Genomic DNA, 27,463 nt, shown 5'->3' on the forward strand with positions numbered 1-27,463 from the left:
TTGGGAAACTTTGCTTTCCACTTAACTGTTTACTAATAAATAGTTCCAAGGTTGTCCAGAGCCTAGAGTGTGCATACTGCCGTGTGCTGGGAATCTGGGGGGAGGCGGGTACGCCACATTTCCTGAACTTATTTGACCACTTTAATCTCTTTTTTTTTTTTTTTTTTTTGGATCATTCCATTGGACTGATTTTTACTCACAACACCTTTTGGAAAATACTTCATTGTAATCTAGTCCCTCTAGTTTTTTAGCATGATACCAGTAGTATTGGCTAGTACTTTTAAAAGAGCACCTATGGTTGCTTTAATTTGCTCCCCCCCGCCCCAGTACTGGCAAGAATGCTTCTTTTTGCGTGAAATTGCCTGCTTCCTTTGTATATTTATCTGTTAGACTTACTCTGCTTTCCGTTAAAATGTGATTACTGTTTTATATTGTTTAGATATTAGTGCTTTAATATTTTTGCCTTTGTCTCTTTTATTGTCAGTAATTGAATGTTTATGTAGTTGGGTCTGCAAGTCTTTGTTATTTCATCTTTCGCTTCAAAGCTCCTCTTGCGCAGGGAGCTGGTAATGATCTTCTGCCACTCTCTCAGATGATACACAAACAATTAAAGAATTGAGGCTTCTGTAATTTATTTTAATGTTGCTTGATTTCAGCTGAAGCTTTGGATGCACTTGGGAAATAAATATCTATGGGTCAGTTTTTGGAACACTAAGCTCAGAAGGAGACGTGATCAAGAATTTAAATCAATGGCAAGCAAAGTTTTGCAGATTTATTGGAGCAGCAGGCCACTCTCTTCTTGTCTCTTTGAGTTGATGTGAATTGAATGTTCATCTGAAAGAGTTAGACCTGGGTTTTGGACCCAGTTCACCACTGGCTGTGACCAAGGACACATCAAATTGAGTCCACCAGCCACGACCTCAGTGCGTTCCCTGAGCTGGTTGAGACTCCTACTACAAGCTCCCCAGTCTTCTTTGACATTTTATTTCCCATCCACGATGGGTTCCTGAAACTTTCCTGTTCCATCCCTTCCTGTTCATTGTCTCTGGGGGCCACTGGGACCCACATCCTTTCTTTGCTGCACCATCGAGAGGCTGGCCAGCTCATGTCCTTCCTTCCCTCTCACCCTCACACTGTTCCTTAGTTGTCTTCTGCAGACTCGATCTCTCCTGGTGGGTCAGGAGGCTTCGTGTGGGCGCCCGCCTCTGACTGCAGTCCGGAGCCGCTAGCAGTTGTTGCCTAGTCTGTGGTGTCCCGATCCTCGCCTGCCCCACCTCCCTTCCACCTCCCGTGCGTGCGTGTGTGCTTGTGTGTGTGTGTGTGTGTGCTTGTGTGTGTGTGTGTGTGTGTGCGCGTGCGTGCGTGCGTGCACACCTGCGCAGACACATACATTAGCCAGGTCTGACTCCCTGCCTTCCTCTGCGCTCCTGCTGGGTTTAGTGGGCACCACTGGAGAAGAGGTGCTGAGTAGATGCACATGTGTTTTGCCCCAGGGCCTTTGTTTACACTGGGGCACGTGAAGGTGAGCGCTACACAGGTCTCCCTTCGGTTCGAGCCCTCCCGTAGCCTCCACTGGGCATCTCTCCTCCTGTTCCACGCTGTGTATGCTTTGCTCTGTTCCTCCTGCTCTTTATCGTGAACCAGCCAGTGAGCCTTCTTGTGCTGTTGCGAGGAGCATTTATTGAGCAACTCCTTTATGCAGAGCACAGGGCGGGAGCTGTGGCGTAAAGAGAAGGGCCTTCAGTGGGAGTCCTAGGCTCAGATCTCTTAGCTCCTCCTTGTGAAAACAGCTCCCCAACCTGTCGGAGACTCAATTACCAGCTCTTTAACATGGGGGAAGTAGAGACCTTTTTTTTTGGAGTAAATAAAGTAATGGGTGTGAGGCATCCTGCCAGGAGCTGTGTGTGTAAGGCTGACTTGGTAAACATTGGTGCTGATTTTGGTGCTCTGGGCATATCCTCTCACCTATAGAGGGGGTGCGGGGTAGGTCTGCTCTCATGAAGGAAATTGGCATGTAGACAGCCAACTTTGGAATTCCTAAGGGCCTGACCAGTGAGGCCAGACCATGCTTGGGCCGACTGGGAGAACTAACGCTCTGTGTGGTTTGTCGCAGGAACAGTTGGGACCCCAGGAGGCAGCGGCAATTGTCAGTGAGCTCTGCAGACAGTGCTGATGCCAAGCGCACCCAAGACGAAGGAAAGGACTGGGGCGAAACAGGAGGCAGAACCCGTGTCGTCCGGAAGGTGCCAGAACCTCAGCCGCCTTCTAGGAAGCTTCACAGCTGGGTGTCAGGCCCTGACTACCAGGTACCGTGGGCACCACAGGGTTCTGTGCCTGTGGTTAGCTGGGACACGCGCGCGCGCACACACATGCGCACACACACACACACACACACACACGAGCCGGACGGACACACACACGCACGCACGCACACGCACACGCACACGCACACACACGCGCGCACACACACACGCACGCGCACACACACTTTTTTTTGATTTAAAATTTTTCTTCTAAAATTTTGAAAACAGTCACAAACTTACAGAAAAGTTGGTGTAATACAAAGAGTATTTTTTCTGAACCATTTGAAGAGTAAGTCGCCAGCCTGATCAGGCCGTCACCACGGAACACTTTGGTATCTATTTCCTGCCAAAACATGACATTCACTCTAGGTAACCAGTCAAATCCAGGAAACTAGCATTGACACATCACTGCCATCTAATCCTCAGACTCCATTCCACTTTTACCCATTGTCCCATTCATGTTCTTCATACAGAAGGATCCAGTTCAGAGTCACACGCTGCCTCAGGTATCCTGCTCTTGAGTTCCCTTCAGTCTGAAGCAGCTTTTCAGCCTTTGCTAAACCTTCATGACATTGATACCTGGGAAGATGACAAGCCAACTATTTTGTGGAATGCACTTCAAATCGGGTTTGTCTGGTGCTTCCTCATGATTGGGTTCAAGGTTTCCATTTTTTTGGCTAGAATCTCTCAAAACTGTCACTGACTCTTCTCATTGCATCCTACTGGGTGACCGTGATTCCACTCTGCCCGCTCTGACAACCTTCACTTTGATCTCTTGATTAAGGTGGTGGCTACCAAGTTTCACACCATGGGACTTTCACACACTCTTCCAGATTTGTAATTGATAGCAATTTTGTGGGGAATTACTCTGAGACTACGAATATCCTGTTTCTCATCAAATTTTTAATTAATTAATATCAGTGGGTTATAGTCTGTTGCTCTCATTGTTTCTGTTGATGTTCAGATTGTCTTTGATTTGGGAGCGTCTTCAAGCTGGCAGCTGTGTGCTTTTTACATCTCCATTCTTTTTTTGAGGAATTCCTTGCTTTCTGATAGAACAAGTATTTTTTTAAGCTCCTTTTGTCCTTATGCTACCTTGGCCCTGGAGTCAGCCTTTAATGATATTTAGAAACTAATATCTGGGCACCAGGAGTACTACTGCTGTTAGAGTGCCACAGCTCCTGGACCTTCTCCGTGGACAGAGTCAGGAAGTGTAGGTATGTGACACACACACATGAATCACAAGGATATCTCAGGTTCCACAGAGGTCATTCTAGCTGTTTGCCATTGTCCCTAGTATTTGTACCTATTCGGTCAGGCTCCCTGTTTCTGCCCCCACCCTCTCTCCCTTGCACAGGTGCCCTCCTCAGCCACTCAGATGTCAGTGCACCCCACCTCCACATGGCTCTGAATTTCCCTGCTGGGCCATCTCTTCTGGGGGTTTCTTCTTCACCCTGCTTGGTTGGGCCCCAGCTCCCACACCAGCCACATCTCCATGTGCACACTCTCGTCACCTGCCCTGGGCTCTGACCACCTGCCCTGAGCTCTCTGACTCCCGGGCACCAGGTGCCTGCCTTGTTCTGCCACCTCGCGTGACTTTCGGACTGAATTGAGCAGGAGGGGCAGAGCTGGGGATGGGAAGGCGTTAATTTAAATACGCTTTGGCAAAATTGCCCTTTTTGATGCACTTTGCTATTTAAAGGGCTCCTGTTCCGCATCTCGGTATAAAGTAACAGTGCTCGGTACAGGGGACACAAGTGAAGATAGACACAATACGACTCTTGTAAATTACCTTGCCGTTAATCCAAATTTCATTCACATACTGGGGTTGCTCAGTGTTCAAAAGAAGGTTTCACTTTTATCTGCTTATAACAACACTGAATTATCTGAATAGAGTCAACAAAGATAAAATCTCTATAACTTTTATGGATCCAAATTTCTGAAAAGATTTTTACACTTTAAATACTTTGCAGAACATTTAGTTTATAAAATGATAGCTCATCTTCGGGCAGCTCTGAAAGGCACATCTGTAGTCTTGATGATGTGCCTCAAGAGTATAGCCTTTGATTCTGCTATTTCATTTCTGGGAAATTCTGAAGGGAATAATAGTCAGGGATAGGCCTTAGGATCATCTGCAAGGATGTATCGAACACCAGGGGATAAGGTAGGTCATGGGATAGATGAGCCGTGGGGTGAGACAGGGCACAGCCTTTATGGAGCATGGACAGATGGCAGCGGTCAAGGGCAAAGGAGAAGAGTGCACGCTTTGGTAAAAAGTACCTTCGTGCTTCTAAGTTAGAAGTTTATAATCTTGTGATTGTAGCAATTGTCTCTGGATTATGAGAAGTTACTTTTTAGGAGAAAACTCCTTGGCTACAGTCACTGTGTGACATATTGCTTTTATGGAGGTGTAATTCACATGCACAAAAAGGCATAGATCTTGTTTTTTTATGTTTGATGACTTTTTGACAATTATACACATCTGTGTAACTACTGCTCAAAACAGGAAGTTGTATATTTTTTTATGCTAGTCCTACCTCATTGGAATTCCAGTGGCTGGGGTCCAGTTAAACACGCCCGTCATCTATTATTGCATGTTCTGCCTGCAGCTTCACTTCCTGCCCATCAGTGAGAAATCTTCCCCGTGTTGGTGGTTTTTCACGCTGCATTGGTGGCACCCTGCTTGTTTGTCCAGTAACTGACAACGAGCGGGAGATTCAAAAGTGGATGAAATATCCAAAAGGGATGCTTTTAGAGATGCTTATTTATTTTTATATATAAAGAATCACTTTGAAACCTTACGTCTGAGTGTGAATTTCAATTTCTTGTGGCCCTTCGTATCCAGAGGTGTATGTATTGTCGTGGGAGAAGCAGTAGAGCAGTTTTGTGGCTAAGAAATGATGAGTGTGTGCTTTCCTGCTCTTGGTATTTAGCTGGGGAGGCCCTAATCTTTTTTTTTTTTTCTTCTTGGTACACGGGCCTCTCACTGTTGTGGCCTCTCCCGTTGCGGAGCACAGGCTCCGGACGCGCAGGCTCAGTGGCCATGGCTCACGGGCCCAGCCGCTCCGCAGCATGTGGGATCCTCGCGGACCGGGTCACAAACCCGTTTCCCCTGCATCGGCAGGCGGACTCTCAACCACTGCGGCGCCGGGGAAGCCCGAGGCCCTAATCTTGTGTGCTCAGTAGTGGTGGTGAGAGCGTCCATTTTCTCAGTGTTTCCTGCGTGTCTGTCACGGCGTTGAGTGCTTTGCAAACGACTCAATGTACCTTCACAATCCCGAGGGCTTCCTTTATTACCGTTCAAAACGAGAAACTAAGGTGTAGAACACTGGCGCTCACCCAAGCCTCATTCCAAATATAGTAAAGGGCAGAGCAGGATTGAAACCCAGGTCCGCCTGCCGCGGGGCTGCGCCGCCTCTCTAAGGTGCGTGAGGGTCCTGGGAAGGACAGCCCATCCCATCCTGGGGGCGCCTGTGCCCGGGTTGTGATGTGCGTTTCATCTGAGACCGTCTCCTCTCGGCAGAAGTCCTCCGTGGGCAGTGTGTTCCGGCAGCAGTCTGTCGAGGACAAAGAGGACAAGCCACCCCCGAGGCAGAAGTTCGTCCAGTCGGAGATGTCCGAGGCCGTGGAGCGAGCCCGAAAGCGCCGGGAAGAGGAGGAGCGCCGGGCCCGGGAGGAGAGGTTGGCCGCCTGTGCCGCCAAACTCAAGCAGCTGGACCAGAAGTGCAGGCGGGCTCAGAAGGCGGGCGGGGCCCAGGAGCCGGCGGGGAAGGAGGCGCCCCGATCTCCAGGCGCCCCACAGGAGAATGGCCCAGCTGTCCGCAGAGGTGAGCTGTAGGGCCCCGTCCCATGACCTGGAAACCCTACGCTGTGTCGCTGGTTGGTTGTCTGCGTCTCCCTGGCTTTTTAGCACCACCGTGGCTCACAGCTGACGTGTGGGAGTCCCGGTCGTTAAGAGCCTCGGCCTGGGCCAGGTGCCTGGGTTCACATCCCATTTCTACCGCTTAAACCAGCTATCCAGGCGCCTCACGTCTCTGGCGCGCGTTCCCGAGTCTGTGAAGTGGGTTGACGAGAGCTTGTACCTCCCCGCATGCTGAGGGCCCACGGGGGAGCGTGTGCACGAAGCACTTGGCGATTTCTAGATGCAGAAAAGCACTCACGTACTCACGGCAACGCCACCGGTTTTGTCATTGCCGGTGTTACCACCCGGCTCGACTGAAGACGCGGGTGCCGGAGGACTTCAGTAGGAGCACGGGATCTCTCTCGGGACATTGAAAGAAGCCTGCCTGCTGTTAGCATACATTTTCCCCGACAGTTATTCTAAGAGGAGTGGATCGCGTGGCTGCACAAGAGACGTTGAATAGCGTTAGGTGGTGGAGGGCGTCTCTTGCTGCAGTTTTAAAGCACGGGATCAGCTGTGTTTTTTGTGACTTTCTTGAATCAACTAAAACCAACTCTCAAGTAGAGAGGGGCCTGATGTTAGTTTCAGTCGCTGAGAGCTTCTCCGAGGGAAGTCTTATTGGTGATACGATGGCCGTCAGAGCCCTTCTGGCCGAGGAAGTCAGAGAAATCGGCCCTTGTCCTCCTGCAAATACATGTCCTGTCACTGAAGTCTGAGTGAAGCCTGGGCCCAGTGTCAGGGACTCACTGAGCGGGGGCAGTGGAGAGTCCAGGAAGTAGATGGCGGGAGCGAGCTTGGGCCTGGGTGTGGGGTGTGCCCTGAGCCCCTCTGCACCTGCCCTGCCTGTCAGTGTTCCGCTGGGACGCTGGGTCCCCAAGGCTTTGCACTGGCGTTTGTTTGCCTCCTGCGGTAGATTTAAGAGCACAGGATGTCAATTGTATCTCAATAAAGCTGGACAAGAGAAAGAATGCAAAGCTGGGATGGGGCAGGAAAGAAGGGACTTTCAGGGAGAAGAGTGATATGGGAGGCTTACTTCTTGTCAGGCACTATTTCAAGTGCATTACGTGGATCGTCTCAGCGAATTAATTCTCCGGAGGCCCGGTGGGGTAGGTGCAGTTGTTGCCCTCATTGAACAGATGAGGACACGGGCCAGCGGGGCTGCCTGGCTGGCCGGCTCACACAGCCTTGGGTGGAGGGTGGATGTGGGGCTCTTGTTGAGCCCCCACCGCTCTGCTTTACTGGGGTCTGTTTTAACAGAGCCCCTCCCACCCGGAACCACATCCCGGCTCTCCTGCTGACTGTGTGACCTCAGGCGGTTCCTCTGATCTCTCGACCCTTAGTTTTCTCCCCTCTGGAGCGATGACGATGTGGGGGAGTCCGTGAGCTTGTGCGTGGGGACCATGTAGCACAGTGCCGGGTTTGAGGACTGCCAACCGGAAAAAGCGTCTGCCCTGGACATCGCTCAGCTGAGCTTTGGTGAGCTCACCTGGCCGTTTCCCTGCTTCTTTGTTCCGCAGGCTCCCCCGAGTTCTCTGCCCAGGAAGCCCCCAGCACGTTTTCGGAAGAAGCCCCTACAGCTCCTCCAGCTGTGGCTCAGAGCGGCAGCAGTGACGAGCGGGCCAGGGAGCCTGGGTCCCCCGCGCAGGAGTTCAGCAAGTACCAGAAGTCGCTTCCGCCCAGGTTCCAGCGCCAGCAGCAGCAGCAGGTAAACAGGAGTCGCTCAGTAGGTGTGAACAGACCTGCCCGTGGAGTGGCTGTCGCCTCTCCTTTCCCCACGCCCCCTTCCAGTAGAACAGACAATAGAAACCCACCCTCATATACGCCAGTCAGCAGCAGGGGTGCAGGGGTGAGGGCCTCGGGGCGTCAGCCCCTGTGGATGAAAGCCCCTGGTGGCAGTTCATGGACCCTGTTGTCTAATGCCGGTAAGGACTGGGTAGTGGTGCCTGAGTGGTTTTCATCCAGAGTTGCACACAGTGGCCACTCCCTACACTGACAGCGGCCGCACCCTGGGTGCCTCCCAAGGAGTAGGGAAGGCCTGCGAGCTGCTTGGAGAGCCTCCGAGAGAGGCGTGTTAGCGTTCCGTTAAGAATGTAGGTTTGTAGGTTTTGAATCAAGACAGCTTTGGGTTCTGGTCCTGCTGGTGCAGCTTATTCAGCTGTGTGTGGCTTTGGGCGGGTCAGTGTAAAGCGGAAGGAATGAGTCCCTGCCTCTCGGCATGGCGGTGAGGTTTCTGTGATGCCTGTAAACTGGTTTACCGGTGTGATCAATATCATCTTTAATGGTGCTCCATGAATCTTACGAAGGACCTACTCTTTGCTCTGAGGAAGATCATATGGGTAATGGTTGTAATTCCAGCAGTCTCTTACAGGCCTGGTGATACTGCTGAGCTGGAACCACTCACCGGCGGTTGTTTGTCTTACAGGCATAATCGGTGAAGCTTATTACTGATGAACAATGCATTTGGGTGGGAAACAGATCACGCGTGGACGTTACTTAGTTCAGCAGCTAGGTGTGCAGTAAATTATTGTTAATAATCGAAAAAGTTTCAGAACGTGGGTGCCCTGGAGACACAGATCAAAGTCTCCGCCTTTCCCCAGAATCTCTTTTAGTTGCCTTTAAAACGTTCACCCCCAGACCCTGCTTTCCTTGGGCTCCTAGGAAGCATTCCAGAAGCTCACCATGTCCTGTGCTCTAAGCAGTAAGTTACATTCCTTGTGCTCGTGTAGCATTGTGCTGTGAGCAGGCGCCGTGCAGTTACTCCCGGGCTTGGCGAAGAATTAACTGCTGACTGGAGAGATCTCTGGAGTAACTCGAGCCAGACACAGTAGTAACAGTTGCTCTAGGTAACTCTTCTGTGGGGCAGTGACAGGTAAACCCGTCCTTAAGATTAGAAAGAAGTCTGACGTGTCTGAAGGAGTCTGGAAAGCAGACTGTCTGGTCTGCTTCCCTGGGGAGCTGGGGTCTAGACAGGAGGAGGAGCTGTGGGCAGAGACCAGCGGAGTTCTGCTTACTGAGTTCTGAGTGCTCCGAAGAAGTGCTTGAGCCCTGGCGAGCCTTCCAGGGAATCCAGCCCAGGCTGGGATTGTGCCAGCCGGCTGGCAGGAAAGGGTGTGTCCTCCTTGTCTGGCTCTGCACCTGCATCCTGCCAGAATGCTGGTTCGGGACGCAGTTGTGAGGGCAGCCCTGGAGGTCACTGGTGCTGCGGAGCAGGGTCTGAGATGAACCCTCACTGGGTCCAGGTTCTTGATTTTTAATACTCTATTGATGCTTTACGTGTGTCCTTTTGTGCAGTGAATTTTCTTCCTACCAAGTCTGGTGGTAGAGGTGAGGATACTGCAGTGAACTTGGCATGTAGTCTCTTGGTTTAGGGAGGGAAACAACCAACAACAGTTACACAGGAGAAGCACCAGTGCTGTGGGAGCCGAGGACGGGGGACCTGGTCTTGCCTCAGGAACTGTGGCGGGTTCGCAGAGGCAGTGCTCTTTAAGCCAAAACCTGAAGCATGGGTAGGGCTGAGCGGGTTTGGGGCCGGAGGGAACAGAGGGCCCGGCGTGTTTCCAAGACCGGAAGCGGGCGGGCGGGCAGGCAGGCATGTGGAGTGGAGGGCCGGGGCAGTCGTGGGAGGCGATGCTAGAGAGGCGGGTGGGGCAGGACCCGCAGGGCCCTGTAGGTCATGTGCAGCCCTGTCGGACCCGGGCTGTTAGAGGCAGAGCTGTGGAGGACCCTTGAAGACTCCTGACGTGGTCAGGGCGTCGGAGTGAGGAGGGTGGATTGAAGGGGCAGAAGGAGGGGAGGCGGAGGAGTGTCGTCTGGTGGTGTTGCCGACAGGGAGATATGCCCTGGGAGCTGTGCCGGTCACATGTCAGCTCCAGGAGAGTGTTTGATCTAAATGAAAGCCCAGCCTGCAGAGGAGCCTAAGGGCCCAGTTGCGATGATGGCACGACTGTCTGTCAGTCCTGGGAGAGAGCCAGAGCCTGAATGCTGTAATGCCCCTGGGGCCTCCCCTCTGTGGTCTTCTGTTCTGGGTGGGTTGTCTCCGCCACCTGATGGAAAGCTGGAAGAGTGTGTGTGCGTGCACACGCACTGCCTCTCTGCCCCGCAGCACCTGCCCAACTGGGTGTCTCTCCCTGGTCAGGAGCAGCTGTACAGGATGCAGCACTGGCAGCCGGTGTGCCCTCCGCCGCCCCACCCGCAGCGCACCTTCTACCCGCACCATCCTCAGATGCTGGGCTTCGACCCCAGGTGGATGATGATGCCTTCCTACATGGACCCACGAATCCCACCCACTCGGACCCCAGTGGATTTCTATCCCTCAGCCCTACATCCCTCGGGTAAGCACCGTGGTCCAGTGGGCCATCCCTGTGGAACTCAGGACAGTGTGGTGTTTAAGGGTATTGCCTTGGGAGGTAGACAGACCCACCTGGATTCCAGTCTGACCTCTTTGCAAGTCACATATCCAGTCTTGAGTTTTACTTCCCAAAATGAGGGTACGGTAGTACCTCGCACAAAGAATCGTCAGGAAGAGACCTTAAGATTATGCATTGTAAATTGCTTTAATTAATTTTTATATCTCTGCCATGTTGTTTTGTCCGTCTTTCCATTCTTTAATGTTCTTTGTGTTTTCTCTCTTATTTTCCTTGATTAGTCTTTCCCAAGGTTTGTCTAATGCCCTTTTTTTAAAAAAAATTTATTTATTTATTTATTTTTGGCTGCATAGTGTGTTCGTTGCTGCGTGCAGGCTTTCTCTAGTTGGCGGCGAGCAGGGGTACTCTTTGTTGTGGTGTGCAGGCTTCTCACTGCCGTGGCTTCTCTTGTTGCGGGCTCTAGGTGCGCAGGCTTCAAGTAGTTGTGGTTTGCGGGCTCTAGAGTGCAGGCTCAGTAGTTGTGGCACACAGGCTTCAGTAGTTGTGGTGTGTGGGCTCAGTAGTTGTGGCGCACAGGCTTAGTTGCTCCGTGGCATGTGGGATCTTCCCGGACCAGGGCTCGAACCCGTGTCCCCTGAATTGGCAGGCGGATTCTTAACCACTGTGCCACCAGGGAAGTCCTAATGCCATTTTTTTAATGCTGTTTTTTTTTTTTAATAAACTGAATTTATTTTTTATTTTATTTTTTTAATTTTTTTTTTTTTGCGGTACGCGGGCCTCTCACTGTTGTGTCTTCTCCTGTTGCGGAGCGCAGGCTCAGCGGCCATGGCTCACGGGCCCAGCCACTCCGCGGCATGTGGGATCTTCCCGGACCGGGACACAAACCCGCGTCCCCTGCATCGGCAGGAGGACTCTCAACCGCTGCGCCACCAGGGAAACCCCTAAAGCTACTTTTAAAAAGCATCTTTTGGATTTCTTAATTCCTGTATTTTATTTGGTTTTTATTTCATTAACTTTGCTTTCTTTTCCCCCTCATTATTTCCATTGAAAGTATTTTGTTCTTTTTCTAACTGATTATGTTGATGAGCTCATTAGTTTCTGACTTTTCTCATGTATTTAAGTCTCACCTGAGCTATGAGCCTCTATGAGTTTCAAGATACATTTTTATTATCGTACAGTTCTAAATGTTAGTCTGATTTTATCTTTTTTTGAGTGATTTTTTATGGCATGTTGTAAAATTTCCAAATGTAAAGTTTTAATACCTTTATTTATGTGTGTTATGGTGTCAATTTCTAATGTGGCTGCCGCGTGGTCGGCTAACATGGTCTGTATGATATAGACCAGCGGTCACTAACTTTTTCTATTAATGCCAGATAATAAATATTTTAGGCTTTGAACTGCTACTCAGTTTTGCTGTTGTAGAGCAAAAGCAGCTGTAGACAATAGTGAGTGAATGGGTGTGTTTGCTTTCCAGTAGAACTTTATTTTTAAAAGAAGTGGCAGGTCGAATTTCACTCAAGGGCTTGAGAAGAATGTATTCTCCAGTTGGACGTGGTCCATTACATCGTGCTTGCTAATTGTGCTGTACAAATGTCTGTATCATCACAATGTTTTATCCCCTTGATCAATTACTAAGAGGTGTGTGAACATTTCCCACCATGATGTGGATTTTGTCAAATCTTGTAAACCTGTCAGTTTTTGCTTTATCTGTCTGGAAGCCGGACTTCATCTTGTTCCTTTTATCTTCTTATAGCATCTTTGTTATCATTAGTTGTGCTTTCTACCTTTGATGTCTACTCTACCTGGTAATCATTTTATTCCAGTTTTCTTTCGATTAGTATTTATGTGGTATCTTCCCCCAACTTTTTACCGTCAGGCCTCTCTGAGCCCTTTCTGGAGGAGAATATCTTTGTACGTGTAAGGTGTGTATGGTTTTATCCACTTTGAAGCTCTGTGACTTCAGTTGCCGAAGTCGTTCCCTTTAGATTTATTGGGATTATTATATTCAGATTTCCTACTCTCCTATTTTATGCTTTCTGTTTATCCCTCTTTTCTGTGCTTTTCTTTTTCTTTTTTTGGTGATAAGTTTTCCTATTCTTTTTGTTTTCCTTCTACATTCTATTTCTACTGTGTGAATGGTTGCATTAAATTCTAACAGTGCTGCACCCTTGACTTCGCAAAAGCTAATCAGTATCTTTACCCTGAACCTGAGCTCTAACTACCTCCTCATCAGTCTTGTTATTTTTGCCTGGAATTTTAGTTCCACTTTTTTTTTATGCCCACCAAATCAGCTATTATTTGTTGTTTTGTTCGACCTGTTCTTTTTCAGACTTGCCTGGATGTTTACTAGTTTCTTTGCTGCTTATCCTTCCATCTGGGTTCCATTTATTTCTTCATGAAGTACATTCTGTCCAGGTCTTCAGGAAAGTTGTTTTGGCAGTAGATAGTCTTCGCCTGAGAAAGTCTTGATGTCACTCTTTCTCTTGAATGATAGTGTAGCTGGGTATAGAGCTCGAGGTTGGCAGTTACTTTCTTTTAGTACTGTGAAGATAGTATTCCTTGTTTTCTGGCTCATGTGTCTGATTCGTGTCTGGGTAATCTACTGTTTTCTTTCTGGCTGCTTTTAAGATCTTCTCTTTGTCTTTGGTCTCCTGTAGTTCCTTCTCAGTATGCTGTGTCTAGGTATATATCTATATCTATCCTTATCTTATTCTGCTTAGAACTCACAGTGCTCGAATCTGAGGATGTATGTCTTTCATCACTTCTGGAAAATTCTCTTCTAATTATGTCAGATTTTGCTTTTTCCTCATTCTTTATATCCTTTCTTCCTAGGTCGCCCACTTAGATTATTTTGTGCCTTCTCATTCTGCCTTCCAAGTCTCTTAAATATATAAGAGAGCTAACCTCTGTGGTGCCTTCTGGGAAAATCCTTCAACTATTTTCCAGTTCTCTTTTCTCTCCAACTGTGTCTGATCTGCTTTTTTTTTTTTCTTTTTTTTTTTTTTTACTGTCCAGGGAGTTTTTAATTTCAGTGACTCTGTATTTTTATTACCAGAATTTTTTCCTCAAATCTTTCATTTTTTCTTGTGTCTTATATTTTTCGTAAGTTTTTAATTCCTTCCTTTATGCTTGTAATCATTTAAAACATAATTTTCTAGTGCTTCACATTTTAATTTGTTACCTGAAGTTCTTGAGGAAGGTATATAATCCCGTGGGCTTACCATGGACTCATAGCGATTGTTTTCCACACAGTGTTCTGGTAATTTTGGATTGTGAGTTCATTTTCAGCAGAGCTTTATTTATCGTGGGGATCTAGTGTAGCTTGGTTTGAGGGTATATCCCTCCAGTGTGGTTTTATGTTTTCTTCCGCCAGCCTAGAGCTACCCTTTATTTTAACTCAGGAAGTTTCTGGAACATTCTAGGGGTATAAATCCGAAGTTCACCCTCCTGCCTCCAGACCTGCATGAAAGCTGGCATGTGGGTATGAAACAGTCCTCACGGAGGACTGTTTTCCCTACCCTAGCCCAGGGCAAGACACAAATTCAGTCATCTCCCTGTACTAAAGGGCATATATTTTTCTGATGCACCTTTTAATTGAGGGCATAGCCCTTTGAGGCCTTTGTTTAAGCAGCATCTCAGCTGCAGCTCTCTGCCTTGTGCGGAAAAGCCCTGTCTCCTGTCCTGGGGGGCATTTAGGAGCATGCCCGTGGGTTACTAAATCTGATGGATGTGTCCCTGGCTCCCCTCTAGGGAGCACCAGCTTGTGGCTTTGGCCGTGGCTGTGGTTTCAGCTCCCTGGGGGTTTCCTGGTTTTGGGGGAACAGAGCTCTGCGAGTGAAATGTTTCATGTGTTTTGTCCAGCATTTTTGTGACAGGAGGTTTTTTCAGGTAATATGAGCTGCCATATTGTCAAAAATAGGTCCATGTACTGTGTGGAGCAGTTCCGCTCACCTTGTAGTCAGTACTTAATAAATGGTGTGTGGTTCTAGGATTCCAGAGAGGGCCCCACCATCACCTGACTCGGCCTAACTTTGTGCTGGAGTCATCTATTGATGGCATTGGAACAGAGCACTCCACAGCTGAAAGAAAGGTTACAGCCGCTGGTCTAACGCAGAACCATTTTCCTGGTCAGATTATCTCAAAAGATGGGCAGAAAAACACTGGGGGCCAATAATCAGCTTTGTGAAGTATTTGAAAAATCAGATCTTCTTTTCTCCACAGAATCTGGCCCAGTGAGAGACCTTTAATGTCGTCTGCAGCAGCCCAGCCCCCTTGTTTGATAGACATGGACAGAGGGGCCCGGGGAGGGCGGGGGTGCCATTTCCCTGACTGGTTTATATCTGGTAGGACTGAGACATCAGCATGTCCCAGTCTCCTCGGGCCAGCTAACAGTTTAGTGTCATTTGTGTATCCCCCACTGCCCTTCCATGTACAAAATGTGGAGTGTGACTGTCGAGCTTAGGGGTAGAAATAAAAGGAGCTAAAGCCCCAATCCTTTTCTGAATCTTCTTGCAGGGGATTGGAAGCAGGTAGACGCTGGCTCCTTGTCGCATGTAGGCTCCCTGGAGCGTAGCTCATCTTCCTTGTGTCTGTGCAGAAGACCTTCAGGCATCTTGCGTTGCTGGCTGACTGGCCCCCCAGCGTTCCGCTGACACCCATGAGCTCTCCCGTTTGATGGTTCCAGTTTCCATTTGCCAGTTTGGTTTTTTTTGTTTGTTTGTTTTTTGCTTTTTTGCTGTATGTGGGCCTCTCACTGTGTTGTGGCCTCTCCCGTTGCGGAGCGCAGGCTCAGCGGCCATGGCTCATGGGCCCAGCCGCTCCGCGGCATGTGGGATCTTCCCGGACCGGGGCATGAACCCGTGTCCCCTGCATCGGCAGGAGGACTCTCAACTGCTGCGCCACCAGGGAAGCCCCATTTGCCAGTTTTTTATAGCCTTCAACACAGGGGCTCTTCATCCAGGAGCTAGCATTGGACCTTACAGGTGTTTGAACAGGCCTTTCAGATAGCATGTGTGTATGCCTTCAGAGGTTCTGTGATCAGAAAGATGGGACCTCAGTGATGTTAAACAGGTGGGGTCCATGTGAGAGTTGGGGCAGCTTGTCTCCTTTGGGCCTGTGGTTGACCCATGGCTTGCTAAACGAGGTGACTGATTGGTTCTTTGCCTTCTTCAGGATTGATGAAACCCATGATGGCCCAGGATTCTCTCAGTGGAACTGGCTGTCGCTCTGAGGATCAGAGCTGTGTGCCCCCACTGCCAGAAAGGAGAGTGACCACCGTCGATGCGGCCCCTGTGTGGAGCCCCGAGGGTTACGTGGCGTTGCAGAGCAAGGGCTACTCGCTCCCCCACCCGAAATCCAGCGACACTTTGGCCACGGACATGCATGTCAGGTGAGGCGAAACTTGGTCCTGCTGACCTGGAACTGAAGGAGGGGTCTCCAGGTCCTCACTGAGATAGGGCTCTGGGAAGAGGCCCTGTCCCAGGAGATGGTGCCCCCTGGGGAAGGAGAGTGAGATAAGGATGGCCGGATGCTTTTGTGTGAGAGGCGCTGAGGGCCCGGGAGAAATCCTGGCGTCAGAGGCAAATCCCGTGGAACCTTGGGCAGGGCCGAGGGGTGGGGGCCTCACAGGGCATGCGGGGTTGAGTGCGTGTGTCGTGGCTCCTTCCTGTGAAAGTAAAGGCGAGCTGGCTGTGCTGGCCCAGCGCCCCAGCCTCTCCGCGGACGCCCCGGCTCCAGCTTGTGTGAACCAGAGGATCCCCGGCTGCTCGCTGAGTCCACCGGCCACTGACTTCTTCACTCTCTGGACTCCAGGGGCCGCCACCAGCCCATGGCCCAGCATCTCTGAGACCTGTTTAAAGATAGAGCGAATGTTGGTGCCTATGTTTTTTTCTTTTTCTTTTTTTTAAAAATTTTTTTCTTTTTAAAACTAAACTGTGTTCAGCATGGAACCCAGGAACCAGGCTCCAATCACATTGACTGATTTTTCTGGTTCCTTTTCAGGAATGAAAGCTCTTACTCTGCCTCACCTGGAAGGTCAGGGGGCGTAAGTGCCCGGCGCGATCTCCTTGAGGAGAGAGGGGAGGAGTACTTGAGTGCTTTTGACAAGAAGGCCCCAGCAGACTTTGACAGCTGTGTCTCTTCTCAAAGAATAGGCCAGGAGATTTTGTTTCCACCCCAAGAAAATGTTCAGGAAGCAGGCGCGCCTGGGAGTCACACCCCAAACCTCAGGTGTTCCACACTGGAGCCCGACTTTGCCCCGGCTGAGAAAAAACCAGAGTATAGCGATTGGGACGTGAGCCGCCAGCCGAAGGCCGCCGACCCAGACACCAGGGTCGAGAAAGAGGCGCCCCAGGAGGAGCTGTCCTTCAGTGTCTCCTCCTGGGAGAAGGAAGGGAGCCCTGGCAAACAGCCGGCCCTGGAGCCCGAGTGGACACCAGAAGCCCGGGGCACCGGCAGTCAGCACCCGGAGCAGACCAGCAGGACCCGGAGGTCCGGCCCCATCAAGAAGCCCGTCCTGAAGGCCCTCAAGGTGGAAGACAAGGAGAAGGAGCTCGACAAGGTGAAGCCGGAGCTGGGAGAGGGGAGCGCCCGCCTGGCTCGGGAGACGGGGCCCGTTTGCGAGGCGGCCGAGGACCAGGACCAAGAGAACGCCCCCGCGCTGGCCAGCGTGGCCCCGGCCGCCTCAGAGGACCGGGGCTCGGCCCGTGCTGCCTTGGGCCGCGAGGCCAGCCGGCCGGAGGAGGATGGCCAGCCCGACGGGGCCCGGGCGGCCAGCCACACCCCCCCTACCAGGAGGAATAACTGGATCTTCATTGATGAGGAGCAGGCCTTTGGGGGCCGGGGGCAGGCCCGGGGCCGCGGCCGCGGGTTCCGAGAGTTCACTTTCCGCGGGCGGCCCGCGGGCGGCGGCCTCTGTGGCGGGGGCGTCCTTGGGGCGCGGGGCCTCTATGGCGGCAGCCAGAGGAGCGGCCGCGGCCGGGGACCGCGAGAGTTCGGGCTGGCAGATGACTTCCCCCGGGCCAAGCCCCGGCGGAGGATCGCCAGTGAGACCCACAGCGAGGGCTCTGAGTACGAGGAGCTTCCCAAGCGGCGACGGCAGCGGGGCGCCGAGACCGGGGACGAGGGCGCGCTCCCGGAGAGGGAGGAGGCCGCCGGGAGGAAGGGTGACTTCAGGGAGTCCTGGAGGTCCGGCAGGATGTGCCCCGAGGAACACGGCGGGCCAGAGGCCAAGAACCGAGGCCCGCGGGCCTTCGGGCGCGCCCTCCCCCCGCGGCTGAGCAACTGCGCATATGGCCGGAGAACCTTCGCGGCCAAGGAGGCGGCCCCCTGGCCGAGCCGGGGTCTGGGCGCCTCCTGGCAGGAGTCCGGCCCCCCCGACACGTGCGGGGCCCGGCGGCCCTCAGACAGAGACTACATCCCGGACGCCTACAGACACCCCGACGCCTTGGGCACCCGGGGCTTCGAGGATGGCCGTGTGGAGGACAAGAGGGCCTTCTTCCAAGATGACCACACGGCAGATTCCGAAAATGCCGAGAACCGGCCCTTCAGGAGAAGACGGCCCCCGCGCCAGGACAAGCCCCCCCGCTTCCGGCGCCTTCGGCAGGAGCGGGAGGCCCTGGGCCTGTGGGGGCCGGAGGATGAGCAGCCCCTGCCAGCGGGCCAGTGGCCGGGCCGGCCCAGACCCTGTCCCGGGGACAGGAGCGGCACCACGGGCCGCAGGTCCCCCGAGCTCGCCTACCAGAACTCCTCGGACCACGCCAACGAGGAGTGGGAGACGGCCTCCGAGAGCAGCGACTTCAGCGAGAGGCGGGAGAGGCGGGACGGGCCCGGGCCCGAGCCGGACCCCCAGGCCGACGGCCTGCCCGGGGCGAGCACGGGCGAGAAGAAGGAGCTGGCCAAGCGGAGCTTCTCCGGCCAGAGACCCCTCGCTGACAGACAGAGCCGGAAGCTGGAGCCGGGAGGGTTCGGGGAGAAGCCTGTTAGGCCAGGTGGCGGTGAGACTTCTCCCCGTTATGAGAGCCATCAGAGTGGGACGCCTTTGAAAGCCAAAAGGTAAACCGGAAACAGAGTCCCGGGTTCTTTTTTGTTGCTGTCGTTCTGTTAGCCGGTTGTCCCAGCGGCACTTCATGCATGCGTGTCCCGCCGTGTGTCAGGGCCCCGACTCCTTCCCCCTCGTTGTGCTCCAGGAGGGCGCCTGCCCGCCGAGGCCATTGTCCGTGAGCGTCTCCATCACTGGCTCTCGCACTGCTGTCTGCTTCTTTTGTGGCGTGCTGCTGCTGCTGTGGCTTCAGAGCTAAGCCTAGAGCCCCTGCCCCGCCGGTCCCCCTGTGGTTGTGGTGCCCATCCCAGTCCCTGTCTCACGAGCTCAGCCCCCGTGTGTCTCCTCGGAGTCCAGCCGAGGGGCCACCGCCACAGAGGGGCGCTCCCTGTTCACGGCCCTCGTGAGTACCAGTCAGTCCACCAGGCTCCTTGGCTCCAGGCTGCTGCCAGGCGGCGTCCTCCAGGAACACGTGGGGCAGTGCTGGCCTCCTGGCCCCCGCAGAGATCGCTCTTCCCTGAGTGGCTTTGCTTCTCGACAGTGACGAGAAGCAGCGCCGCTTTGGGGATTGCCACCTCGACCTGGTGAGAGCCAGGCGGTAAGCGGAGGGAGTGAGCTGCCTGAGGCCTGCTGAGCACGTCTCGTTTAGAATTAGAGGCTTTGGTGGGTGGTGACGATCGTTGCTCGGTGTCGGCTCAGTGCCCAAGCCTGGCCCGGGATCAGGGCACGGGCAGACGCTGTGCAGCCTGCATTCCTCATCGTGCACAGGCCACGCCCCAGCATGCTGAGGAAGACCGCTCCCCACCTCCCAGCCTCCTTAGAATTCAGGGCACCGAAGCCTGGCCTGTAATTAATCCGTACCCCCAAAGAAGGAAGCACAGAAGAATGCGAGTTCTTTTAGGTGTCCATCTAGACTAGCTTTCTCGGCCCCAGATGCCAAGACTTGGCTTTGCTTCTGATTTCTACCCCAGTAGCTGGGCTGGCGGTAGGGCGAGGCCTGGGCTCCTCTCTGGTCAGTCTTAGGAGAGGAGCAGAAAGTTCTGCAGCCCCTTTCTAAGCATTCCCCCTTCTCCCTCTCCCTCTCCTTTCTGTAGCCCTACTGGGTTTGGCACACAGTGGGAAAGGACAGAAGTATCAGCCCTGGGAAGGGGCTGGGGAGAGAGCAGTTTTCCCGTGGGCTCTGCCGTAGCAGTGGTGCTGGGGCAGCCTCCACACGGGCTTGCAGAGCGCGCTACCGCCAGCAAGCGGCTTCTGCTGAGCGGAGGGGACGCTGAGAGGCAGTGACAAAGATCAGGGCGCTGTGCTTGTGTGCGTGCTGTGCGTGCATGTGCAGTTTTTCCTTCTCTCTCCTTCCCCAGCCTCTGGTCACTTCTGAGCTAACGAGACCCTCCTTCCTTTGTAGGTCCCCGGATGACACCTTGCCTGGAGGTCTCGGCTGCAGCAGTGGGAGCGGCCACTACACGCTGGAGCGGGCAGCCCATGCCACCTCTGACATCCCTGAAGCCTCCTGTGAGAAGGCAGAGAAGGAGGCCCAGCTGGCTGCCCAGAGGGCAGGCGAACAGGGAGAGACCATGAAACCGTTTGACCTGAACTATGGAAGTGAGTGTCACCTCACATCTTCAGGGGGAGAAGAATCCGGGCCACATGGGGAGCCGTGGCCACCTCTGTGGGTTGCCGGGTTTGCCCTTTCACTGAATATCTTAGCTTCTGGGCACGTACTGGGTTAAGAGCAAAACAGAAAGGATTCCTGCCTTCATGTCGCTCACAACCTTGCTGAACCCCCATAACAGCCCTGCAGTGTCCCAGTTTTAAAGATGGGGAAGCTGAGGCCCAGAGAAGTTGAGTGGTTTGTGCAAGGTCACACAGCTGGTTAGGAGCGGAGCTGGGACTTAAGTATGTCTGTCTCCGAAGACTGTTTTCTTAACCGTAGCCTCTTTGATTTGAGGTAACACTGTGTTAGAGGGGCCGTGAGAAGGGTGTAGAAATCAAAGCTGGGTTTCCTAGACCCTGGTGAATATGCTGAGGCCCAAGCCAGCTAAGAGCCTGGCCTCTGAGCTGAGCCGGTCCTTAGAGATCAGGTGTCTGTAGGGTTGGGTTATTCTTGGCTCCCAGTAAATGGAACCACTCACTGTCTTTCCTTGTGAATCTTGGTTCAGATGCCGGCGTTGAAAACTGCGGATCCAGCCCCGGAGAGGAGGGTGAGGTGGGCTCTGTGGTGGGGGAAGGCTTCATCGAAGTCCTGACCAAGAAGCAGCGCCGTGTGCTGGAGGAAGAGAGGAGAAGGAAGGAGCCAGCCGTGCAGGTCAGGGCGCGAGGCGTGGGCGGGGCCGGGGCGGACGGGGCTTCTGAATCAGGCCCAAGACAGGAGAGGAAGAAGGCATGTTTATTAAACACGCACTGCCTTCCAGGGCCCGCTATCCCCGTGGCTCCACGGCAGCAGATGGTGTTAACCCTACTGTCCGAGAGGGGGACTGGTCCGGGGTGACACCCGCCGAAACAGGGCCGAGCAGGACGCAGGCCTCCATCAGCCCCGAAGTCCATCCTCCTTCCACTGTGCTCCGGCCTGAGTGGGACGAGACTCATCACCCTGGGAGTCACGAGGGTTGGCGACTCTGTACTCGAAACAGAGTCGGGGCCGAGCACTGCTCACTTGCCCCGCAGTCCCAGGTCACAGCCCACCGGTCGCTTCCGGGGGCGGTTTGGTTGGCACTGCAGTTCCCACGTGGTTGAGTCTTGGCTGACGCTGAGGTCTGGCTGTAGCGCCGCTGGCTGTAGCGTCACTGGAGCAGTTTCCGGGGGTGTGGTTCTGGTGCCTGGGATAGTCTTCCTGGGGAGAACTTGTTATCCTTCACGTCTGAGGTCGAGGCTGGACCGCATCACCTTTCTTCTCCTTAGGTACCTGTCAAAGGCCGAAATCTTTCCTCTCGTATTCCTCCTCGGTTTGCGAAAAAGCAGAACCACCTGTGCCTGGAGCAAGGTGATGGAGCTGTGCCTGGCAGTAGCCTGGGTACCGAGATCTGGGAGAGCAGCGGCCAGGGTAAGAGCTCGGGGTCTGGGCCCAGCCGCTTGGCCCACGGCCGCCTCACCGGCTCGGGGCCTCTTATTAGGGAGCATCCTGCTTTGGGGCCGTGAACGCAGACAGAGCATTACCTGTTTCCTGGCTTCCTCTGCTGAGTCAGGGTGTTGGATGCCATCTTAGCACCACGTGCTGCTGCAGCCTCTGAACAGATGTCAGATTTTCCCTGCCTGAGATTTGGTGGAGAGGAGAGCATTCCATATCCAGTGATGGGAAAGGATGGCCCCCACCCCCGCCCAGCTGAGGTCGCTCGGGGAGTTGGCTTGACTCTGCCCACACCAATTATCCTTCCTTCTTCCCTTGAGGAAGAGCAGCAGACGACTGCTCAGAACAGGAGTCCAGAAGCTTTCCTGTCTGTGCTGTGTGCTCTTTCCTCAGCAGAAGGAAGTTTCTGTCAGCTCCTCCCCAAATGCTGTCTTAGGTTTGAAACCAGACTAAGGTGGCCTTTACCTTTTAGAAAATTTGTTTCCCTGAAAAAATTTCTTACCCAGTGCTATTTTTCTGGTAATTTTTCATTTTATAATACAAAACCATTTAAATTGAGCAGATCCTTCTTGAACGCCTGCTTTCGGCAGGGCCCTGCAGGGTGTACAGGGGGAGCTCGGAGAAATCATCCATTTGCAGCTCTTTTATTCCAAGCAGCCGAGGCTTCCAGAGTGAAGTGACAACCTCAGAGCCATGTGACGAACACCCAGGAGCCTAGGTTCTGGGCCTGGTTCTTTCAGTTTTACCTCATGGCCTGTCTTCACGTTCCTGGTTAAAAGCTTGCTTCCAGCACAGTGCAAAATAACATAGGGAAATAGGCAACTCTGACTGAAAGTACGATAATTTTTAATAAAATCTTGGTCGGTCAGTTTGGTTGTGAGAGTGGTGCGTGTCATGGTATAAATGTCCAAAGGTACTTACCCGCCGTGTTGCTCAAGCAGAGTGGGCTAACTCCGGAGTCACGCTCTCCCTCCAGGATTCCGCAGCATCTCATTGGTTGCTCAGACCAGGGGTCTGTGGGTGACTTCAGAGGGCCCCTGGATCTTAAGAAGAGCATGTGAGATTTCATATGCACACACAGGGTCCATGGCTTTTGTTGGGTTCTCAGGGTGGTCTGTGAGCTAACAGAAGTTGAGTAACATCAGCTTCAATTTTTCAGAGACTTGTAGAGGCGCCAACGTGTAGAAATAAGTGGTTTATGGCAGAAAGCTTCACTGCAGCAGAGGTAGTGATAGAGCGTTCTAACTGGTGTGAGTGAAAAGTTGCTGGTGTGTTTGGTAGGGCACATTGTCAGTGAAATCACAGGAAGCACGTTTACCGAGATCCGCCTGAGGATGTTGGGAAGTCGGGTGAAGGTATCAGACCAGCTCCTCTTTCGCTAATGGGTCGATTGCGGTGGGAGCGGGGGCGGCTCAGAGACTTGGGTTTGTGTGAGCGGCGCCTGTGCTTGTATTTCTGGCTTGGTTGTTCCTCTTCGACGTCCTGACTCTCTGTCTCTTCCTCCCTAGCAGCCCTCCCCATTCAGGCCTCGACCGGCGACTCCTGGGCCAAAGCCGCCACTGCCTTTGCCGGCACCGAGCCCGGCTCTGCCGAGGTGAGTGGCCGCCGGGCGCCAGGCGCGTGCTCACGTCCGCTGCCGTCCCAGAGGCCCGCCCGTGCTCTCCCTGGCTGGGCAGTGAGCCTGGCTCGTCACTGGTCTGCAGTCTTGCTTTCGGATCTGCGGGAGGGGCCTGTGTGGGAGGGAGGAAGAGCGGAGATGGCCAGGGAGCGGCACCCACCCTGGGTAGGCGGCGTGAGGGCCTCTCCTCGGCATCTGGCGGTGGTCACACGCGCAGTGGGTTTGTGGTCTCTGTCCAGGGCCCACGCGTACCTGTGATCGTGGGCTCGGGCCGGGAGACGTGTCGAGCGGCCTGAGCTCTGACCCTCCTGTGTCCTGCACAGCAGGGCTTTAAGAGCAGCCAGGGTGACAGTGGCGTTGACCTGAGCGCCGAGTCTCGGGAGTCCTCAGCGACCTCCTCGCAGCGCAGCTCCCCGTACGGCACTCTGAAACCGGAGGAGGCGAGCGGGCCTGGCCTGGAGCCCAAGGCCGATGGCCACAAGGAGCAGACTCAGAAGCAGTCGGAGCCGAAGGTAACCTGGGAGTCTGGCTCTCAGGGGCCGGGCTGGGCGGAAGGGCTGGTATCTTTTGTCTTCTTCCCCGACTCCTGGTCCCTTGGAAGCTGGAGATCAGGGTCATTTCCAGGCTGTGTGTCTCAGCTTCTCTGCTTTTCCATCAAGGATTCCGAACAAGGCTCAGGACAGAGCAAGGAGCACAGACCAGGCCCCATCGGCAATGAGCGGTCTCTGAAAAACAGAAAGGGCTCCGAGGGGGCTGAGCGGCTGCAAGGGGCTGTGGTCCCCCCTGTCAATGGGGTGGAGATTCACGTGGACTCTGTGCTGCCAGTGCCCCCCATTGAATTTGGAGTCAATCCAAAGGTGAGGCTTTGATTTGTTTTCTTCTACCTGTGCCCCCCCCCCCCCGCCCCGCACCTTTGGTGCTTGGAGAGGAAGGGGGGAGCTTAGGGTGGGCTCCTAGAAGGAGCGGGGACATGGGCGCTGGCAGTGCTCCAGGGGAGCGTGGCGGGTGGCTTTGCAGGTGAAGAGGTGCTGTGAGCTACGTTCTCCGTCTCCCTGGGACACCAGGCAGGTTCTCAGGCCGAGCAGGGAGCCGGGCAGAGAGAAGGGGGCGGCCTCCTTTCTAGGGCCTTCGGGAAACATCTGGCCCTCTTGGTCATGTGGTGAACGCTGCTCAGTGGGTGTTTGAGTTGCTGAGACTGTGGATCACAATAACGTGGGTCTCTGACAGAAGGTGAGCCACAGTGATTTCTGTGGGCTTTGTTCCCTTTTTTTTCCAGGACTCTGATTTCAGCTTGCAGCCCGGTTCTGCCTCTGGTCCCGCGGGGAATCCAGTTGTCAAACTTCAGGACGCGTTGGCCAGTAACGTAAGTCTGTGCTTCCACCTCCAGGTCTGTCGTCCCCGTGCCAGCAGGCCCTGGGCAAAAAGAGCCTCGTGAGGTGTTCCGAAACCAGAGGGGGCGAACCGGCCACGGCTCTGGGGTTGGGCGGACGTGGTTTGAGTCCTGATGCTGTCTCTAGCTAAGTTACACGTCCTTGAGCAAGTTGTTCCACGCTCTGGTTTTGTGAACTTAAAATGGGAGAATGTAACTCCTAAGGTCTGGCTTATCTGGCACTTTGTGATTTAAAACCTCCCAGGTTCTGTGGTCGCACATGTTTGAGAATGCTGCACTAAACAGGTTTCTTTACTCTGAGGTTTCTCAGAATCCCCGTATCGTGCTGGTGGGCGCTGGGCACTGCAGGAGGAGGGCCTAGCAGTTGCATTTCCGAACATGTGTTACCAGGACCTCTTTTTCACAGTTTTTGGGGAGGGGGCTGAGACAGGACCTGGTATCTCCATGCCACGTAGCGGTGCCTGCGTACTGGCAGTTGGCGGGGATGAGGGAGGCTCTCCACGGCCTTCTTTCGAGAGAGTCGGTGGAGGCAGCCATTTGGAGGGGTCTCGAGTGCACACGACCAAAATGGAAGGCGCGTTTGGACACGTCGTCTCGCTTTCTCTGGGCCCGTCAGTGTCCCGTGGTCTCCTTCCCCTTCAGGCTGGGTTGGCACAGAGTATTCCCATCCTCCGGCGCGATCATCACATCCAGAGGGCCATCGGCCTCTCCCAGATGTCCTTCCCCACCGCTGACCTCACTCTGAAGGTAACACTGGCCCCGAGCAAGGCGGGGCCACCGGTGCCTTGGCTTGTGAAGGGGCAGGAGCGGGCGGCCCCGCCCACCTCCCCGGGCTTAACTTGTGCTGTCCGCTGCCTCCCGGACGGTAATTTTCGTCTCCCCCACCTCCTTGCTTCTGAAGATGGAGTCTGCGCGCAAGGCTTGGGAGAACTCACCCAGTTTGCCGGAGCAGAGCTCTCCAGGAGGCACTGGCTCGGGCCTGCAGCCCCCATCCTCCGGGGGAGCCTCCAGCGGGGTCACCTACAGCTCCTTCGGTGGGGTCTCCATGCCCCCCATGCCCGTGGCCTCGGTCGCACCTTCTGCGTCTCTTCCAGGTATCTCCCCCGCGCGCCAGCTCAGGGAGGCTTCTCCATTCACTCGAGAGAAAGGCTGGATTCTCAGCCCTGAGTACCACCCCCGCCTTGACTTAAGGAGTGTGTAGAGGGGGGCGTGTTCTAGGCTGGGGGTCGTAGCTTCCCACGTGCTCAGGTCACCTGCCTCCTGGGCTGGGAAGCAGGACCGTGCGACTTTGGTGAGGCTCTTCCATCTCCTGCAGAGGGGACTGATCAGAGACTTGCTTTGGGTCAGACCGTGCCGCATGAGCAGCTCTCTGAGCTGTGCCCCCTCCTCCGCGACATCACACAGGGTGATGGTGGCCCTGGGTGGGGTCGCCACGCCAGTGAGACGAGCTCACGTCTGGGAAGTGCTTTGTATCAGCTGAGCCCAGTTTTATCCTGTCACCATCCTTATCACTATGTTGGTGCCCCAAGGGAGCCTGTGGGGGTTTTGAGGGCCTGGCTGCCAAAGTCTCAGTGATGTAATTCCAATAGATCCTTCTGACCCTCCACTGTGGACTCGATAGCAGGGAGATGAAGAGGAAGGCGACTGAGAGACCCAGGCAGCCTTCCTTTATAACGAACCCCCCTGGCCCCTGTGTGCGGGGCCGTGGGTGAATGGGTGAGGTGGGAAAGGCAGGCTGCAGCCAGCCCCTCTTCCTGGGCCCTGGGCCACGCAGGAGCACAGGGTCAGCAGTGCACACACTCCCTCCTCCCACTGATTCCCAGCACCTTCTGGAACAGTGAGACTTGATCCTGTTTCACCCCCTCGGATTCTGTTTCCAGGCAACCACCTGCCACCTCTCTACCTGGATGGCCATGTGTTTGCAAGTCAGCCCCGGTTGGTTCCTCAGACGATACCTCAGCAGCAGAGTTACCAACAGGTGATGACAGCGAGCCAGGTGGCCCCGCGCGGGGGTGGGGGAAGGGGTGCAGCACACGGTGTAGTTACCTACCTTCTTCATTTATTTGTTCGTGGTGTGTCTCATTTTTTGTGCCCCTCGCGTTAACGCTCAGTACCTGGCACGTATGGCAGCCAGTCAGTATTTACTGGATGAGTACATGAGAGACGAGGAGGAGGATGGAGCTGAGTGCTCCAGACTCTGCTTAGCTTTCCCTTCTCGAAGCGCTCCTGTGCCCTAGCTGGGGAATTCACTGAAACGGAATTCTCTTTGGTGATCAGGTATCCTTCTGATGAAGAGAAGAAAGGCCTAGACTCCCAGGCATGGATGCGTTAGAAAGAGGTAGTTGTAGAAGCGAGCAGGTGTTTGTTTTTACGCAGAATTGGCACACTTTCTGTGCCACGAGGGGGTGCTTTTTGGAAGTCTTCCTCCTGAAGCTGGTGCTGGGCCTTCCTAATCGTCCTGCAGCCCCACCGACCCGTGTGCCCGCACAGACCAGGATGAAGTGCTGTTTTGGGGACGGAGGACTTGGCCTGTCCTGATCTCTGTTCATAGCATATTCTTAAGTATTACGTTGTTTGGTTTTGCAAGACCTCGCTCTTCGCATAACTGGATCATACTGCACGTGTTTTTCTTCTTCACGCACATTTTCCATCCACCGATGCATTTCTGAAACCCACCTCTGTTGATACGTGTAGCCAGTGTTTCCACCACTGTACAGAATCCAGTATAGGGATGTGCCCTGCTTTGGGATTGCTGCCAGTTTTCTGCTTTCTCCCAAGAGTGAAGGAA

General features: G+C 53.8%; 1 protein-coding gene across 23 annotated transcripts in view; it reads left to right on the forward strand.

Annotated features, from left to right (window-relative positions):
• The window catches only part of PRRC2B (proline rich coiled-coil 2B), a 98,834-nt gene that overhangs the window by 61,708 nt on the left and 9,663 nt on the right, over positions 1–27,463 (forward strand). For 7 of the 23 annotated variants that reach the window (XM_079927891.1, XM_079927874.1, XM_079927876.1 and 4 more), the window contains exons 11-28: positions 2,114–2,306; positions 2,777–2,809; positions 5,827–6,130; positions 7,722–7,909; positions 10,340–10,535; positions 15,741–15,957; positions 16,243–16,437; positions 16,569–18,620; positions 20,009–20,205; positions 20,763–20,908; positions 21,502–21,643; positions 23,176–23,261; positions 23,609–23,797; positions 23,945–24,142; positions 24,562–24,648; positions 25,318–25,422; positions 25,577–25,769; positions 26,556–26,653. In XM_079927891.1, the coding sequence (XP_079784017.1) occupies positions 2,114–2,306; positions 2,777–2,809; positions 5,827–6,130; positions 7,722–7,909; positions 10,340–10,535; positions 15,741–15,957; positions 16,243–16,437; positions 16,569–18,620; positions 20,009–20,205; positions 20,763–20,908; positions 21,502–21,643; positions 23,176–23,261; positions 23,609–23,797; positions 23,945–24,142; positions 24,562–24,648; positions 25,318–25,422; positions 25,577–25,769; positions 26,556–26,653 (4,819 nt within the window). Of the gene's footprint in view, positions 1–2,113; positions 2,307–2,776; positions 2,810–5,826; positions 6,131–7,721; positions 7,910–10,339; positions 10,536–15,740; positions 15,958–16,242; positions 16,438–16,568; positions 18,621–20,008; positions 20,206–20,762; positions 20,909–21,501; positions 21,644–23,175; positions 23,262–23,608; positions 23,798–23,944; positions 24,143–24,561; positions 24,649–25,317; positions 25,423–25,576; positions 25,770–26,555; positions 26,654–26,952; positions 27,434–27,463 lie in introns of those variants that run through there. The other 16 variants (XM_079927886.1, XM_079927887.1, XM_079927888.1 and 13 more) reach the window with 11 other exon arrangements.

Source organism: Stenella coeruleoalba (assembly GCF_951394435.1).
Source record: "Stenella coeruleoalba genome assembly, chromosome: 7".
Taxonomy (NCBI): Eukaryota; Metazoa; Chordata; class Mammalia; order Artiodactyla; family Delphinidae; genus Stenella; species Stenella coeruleoalba.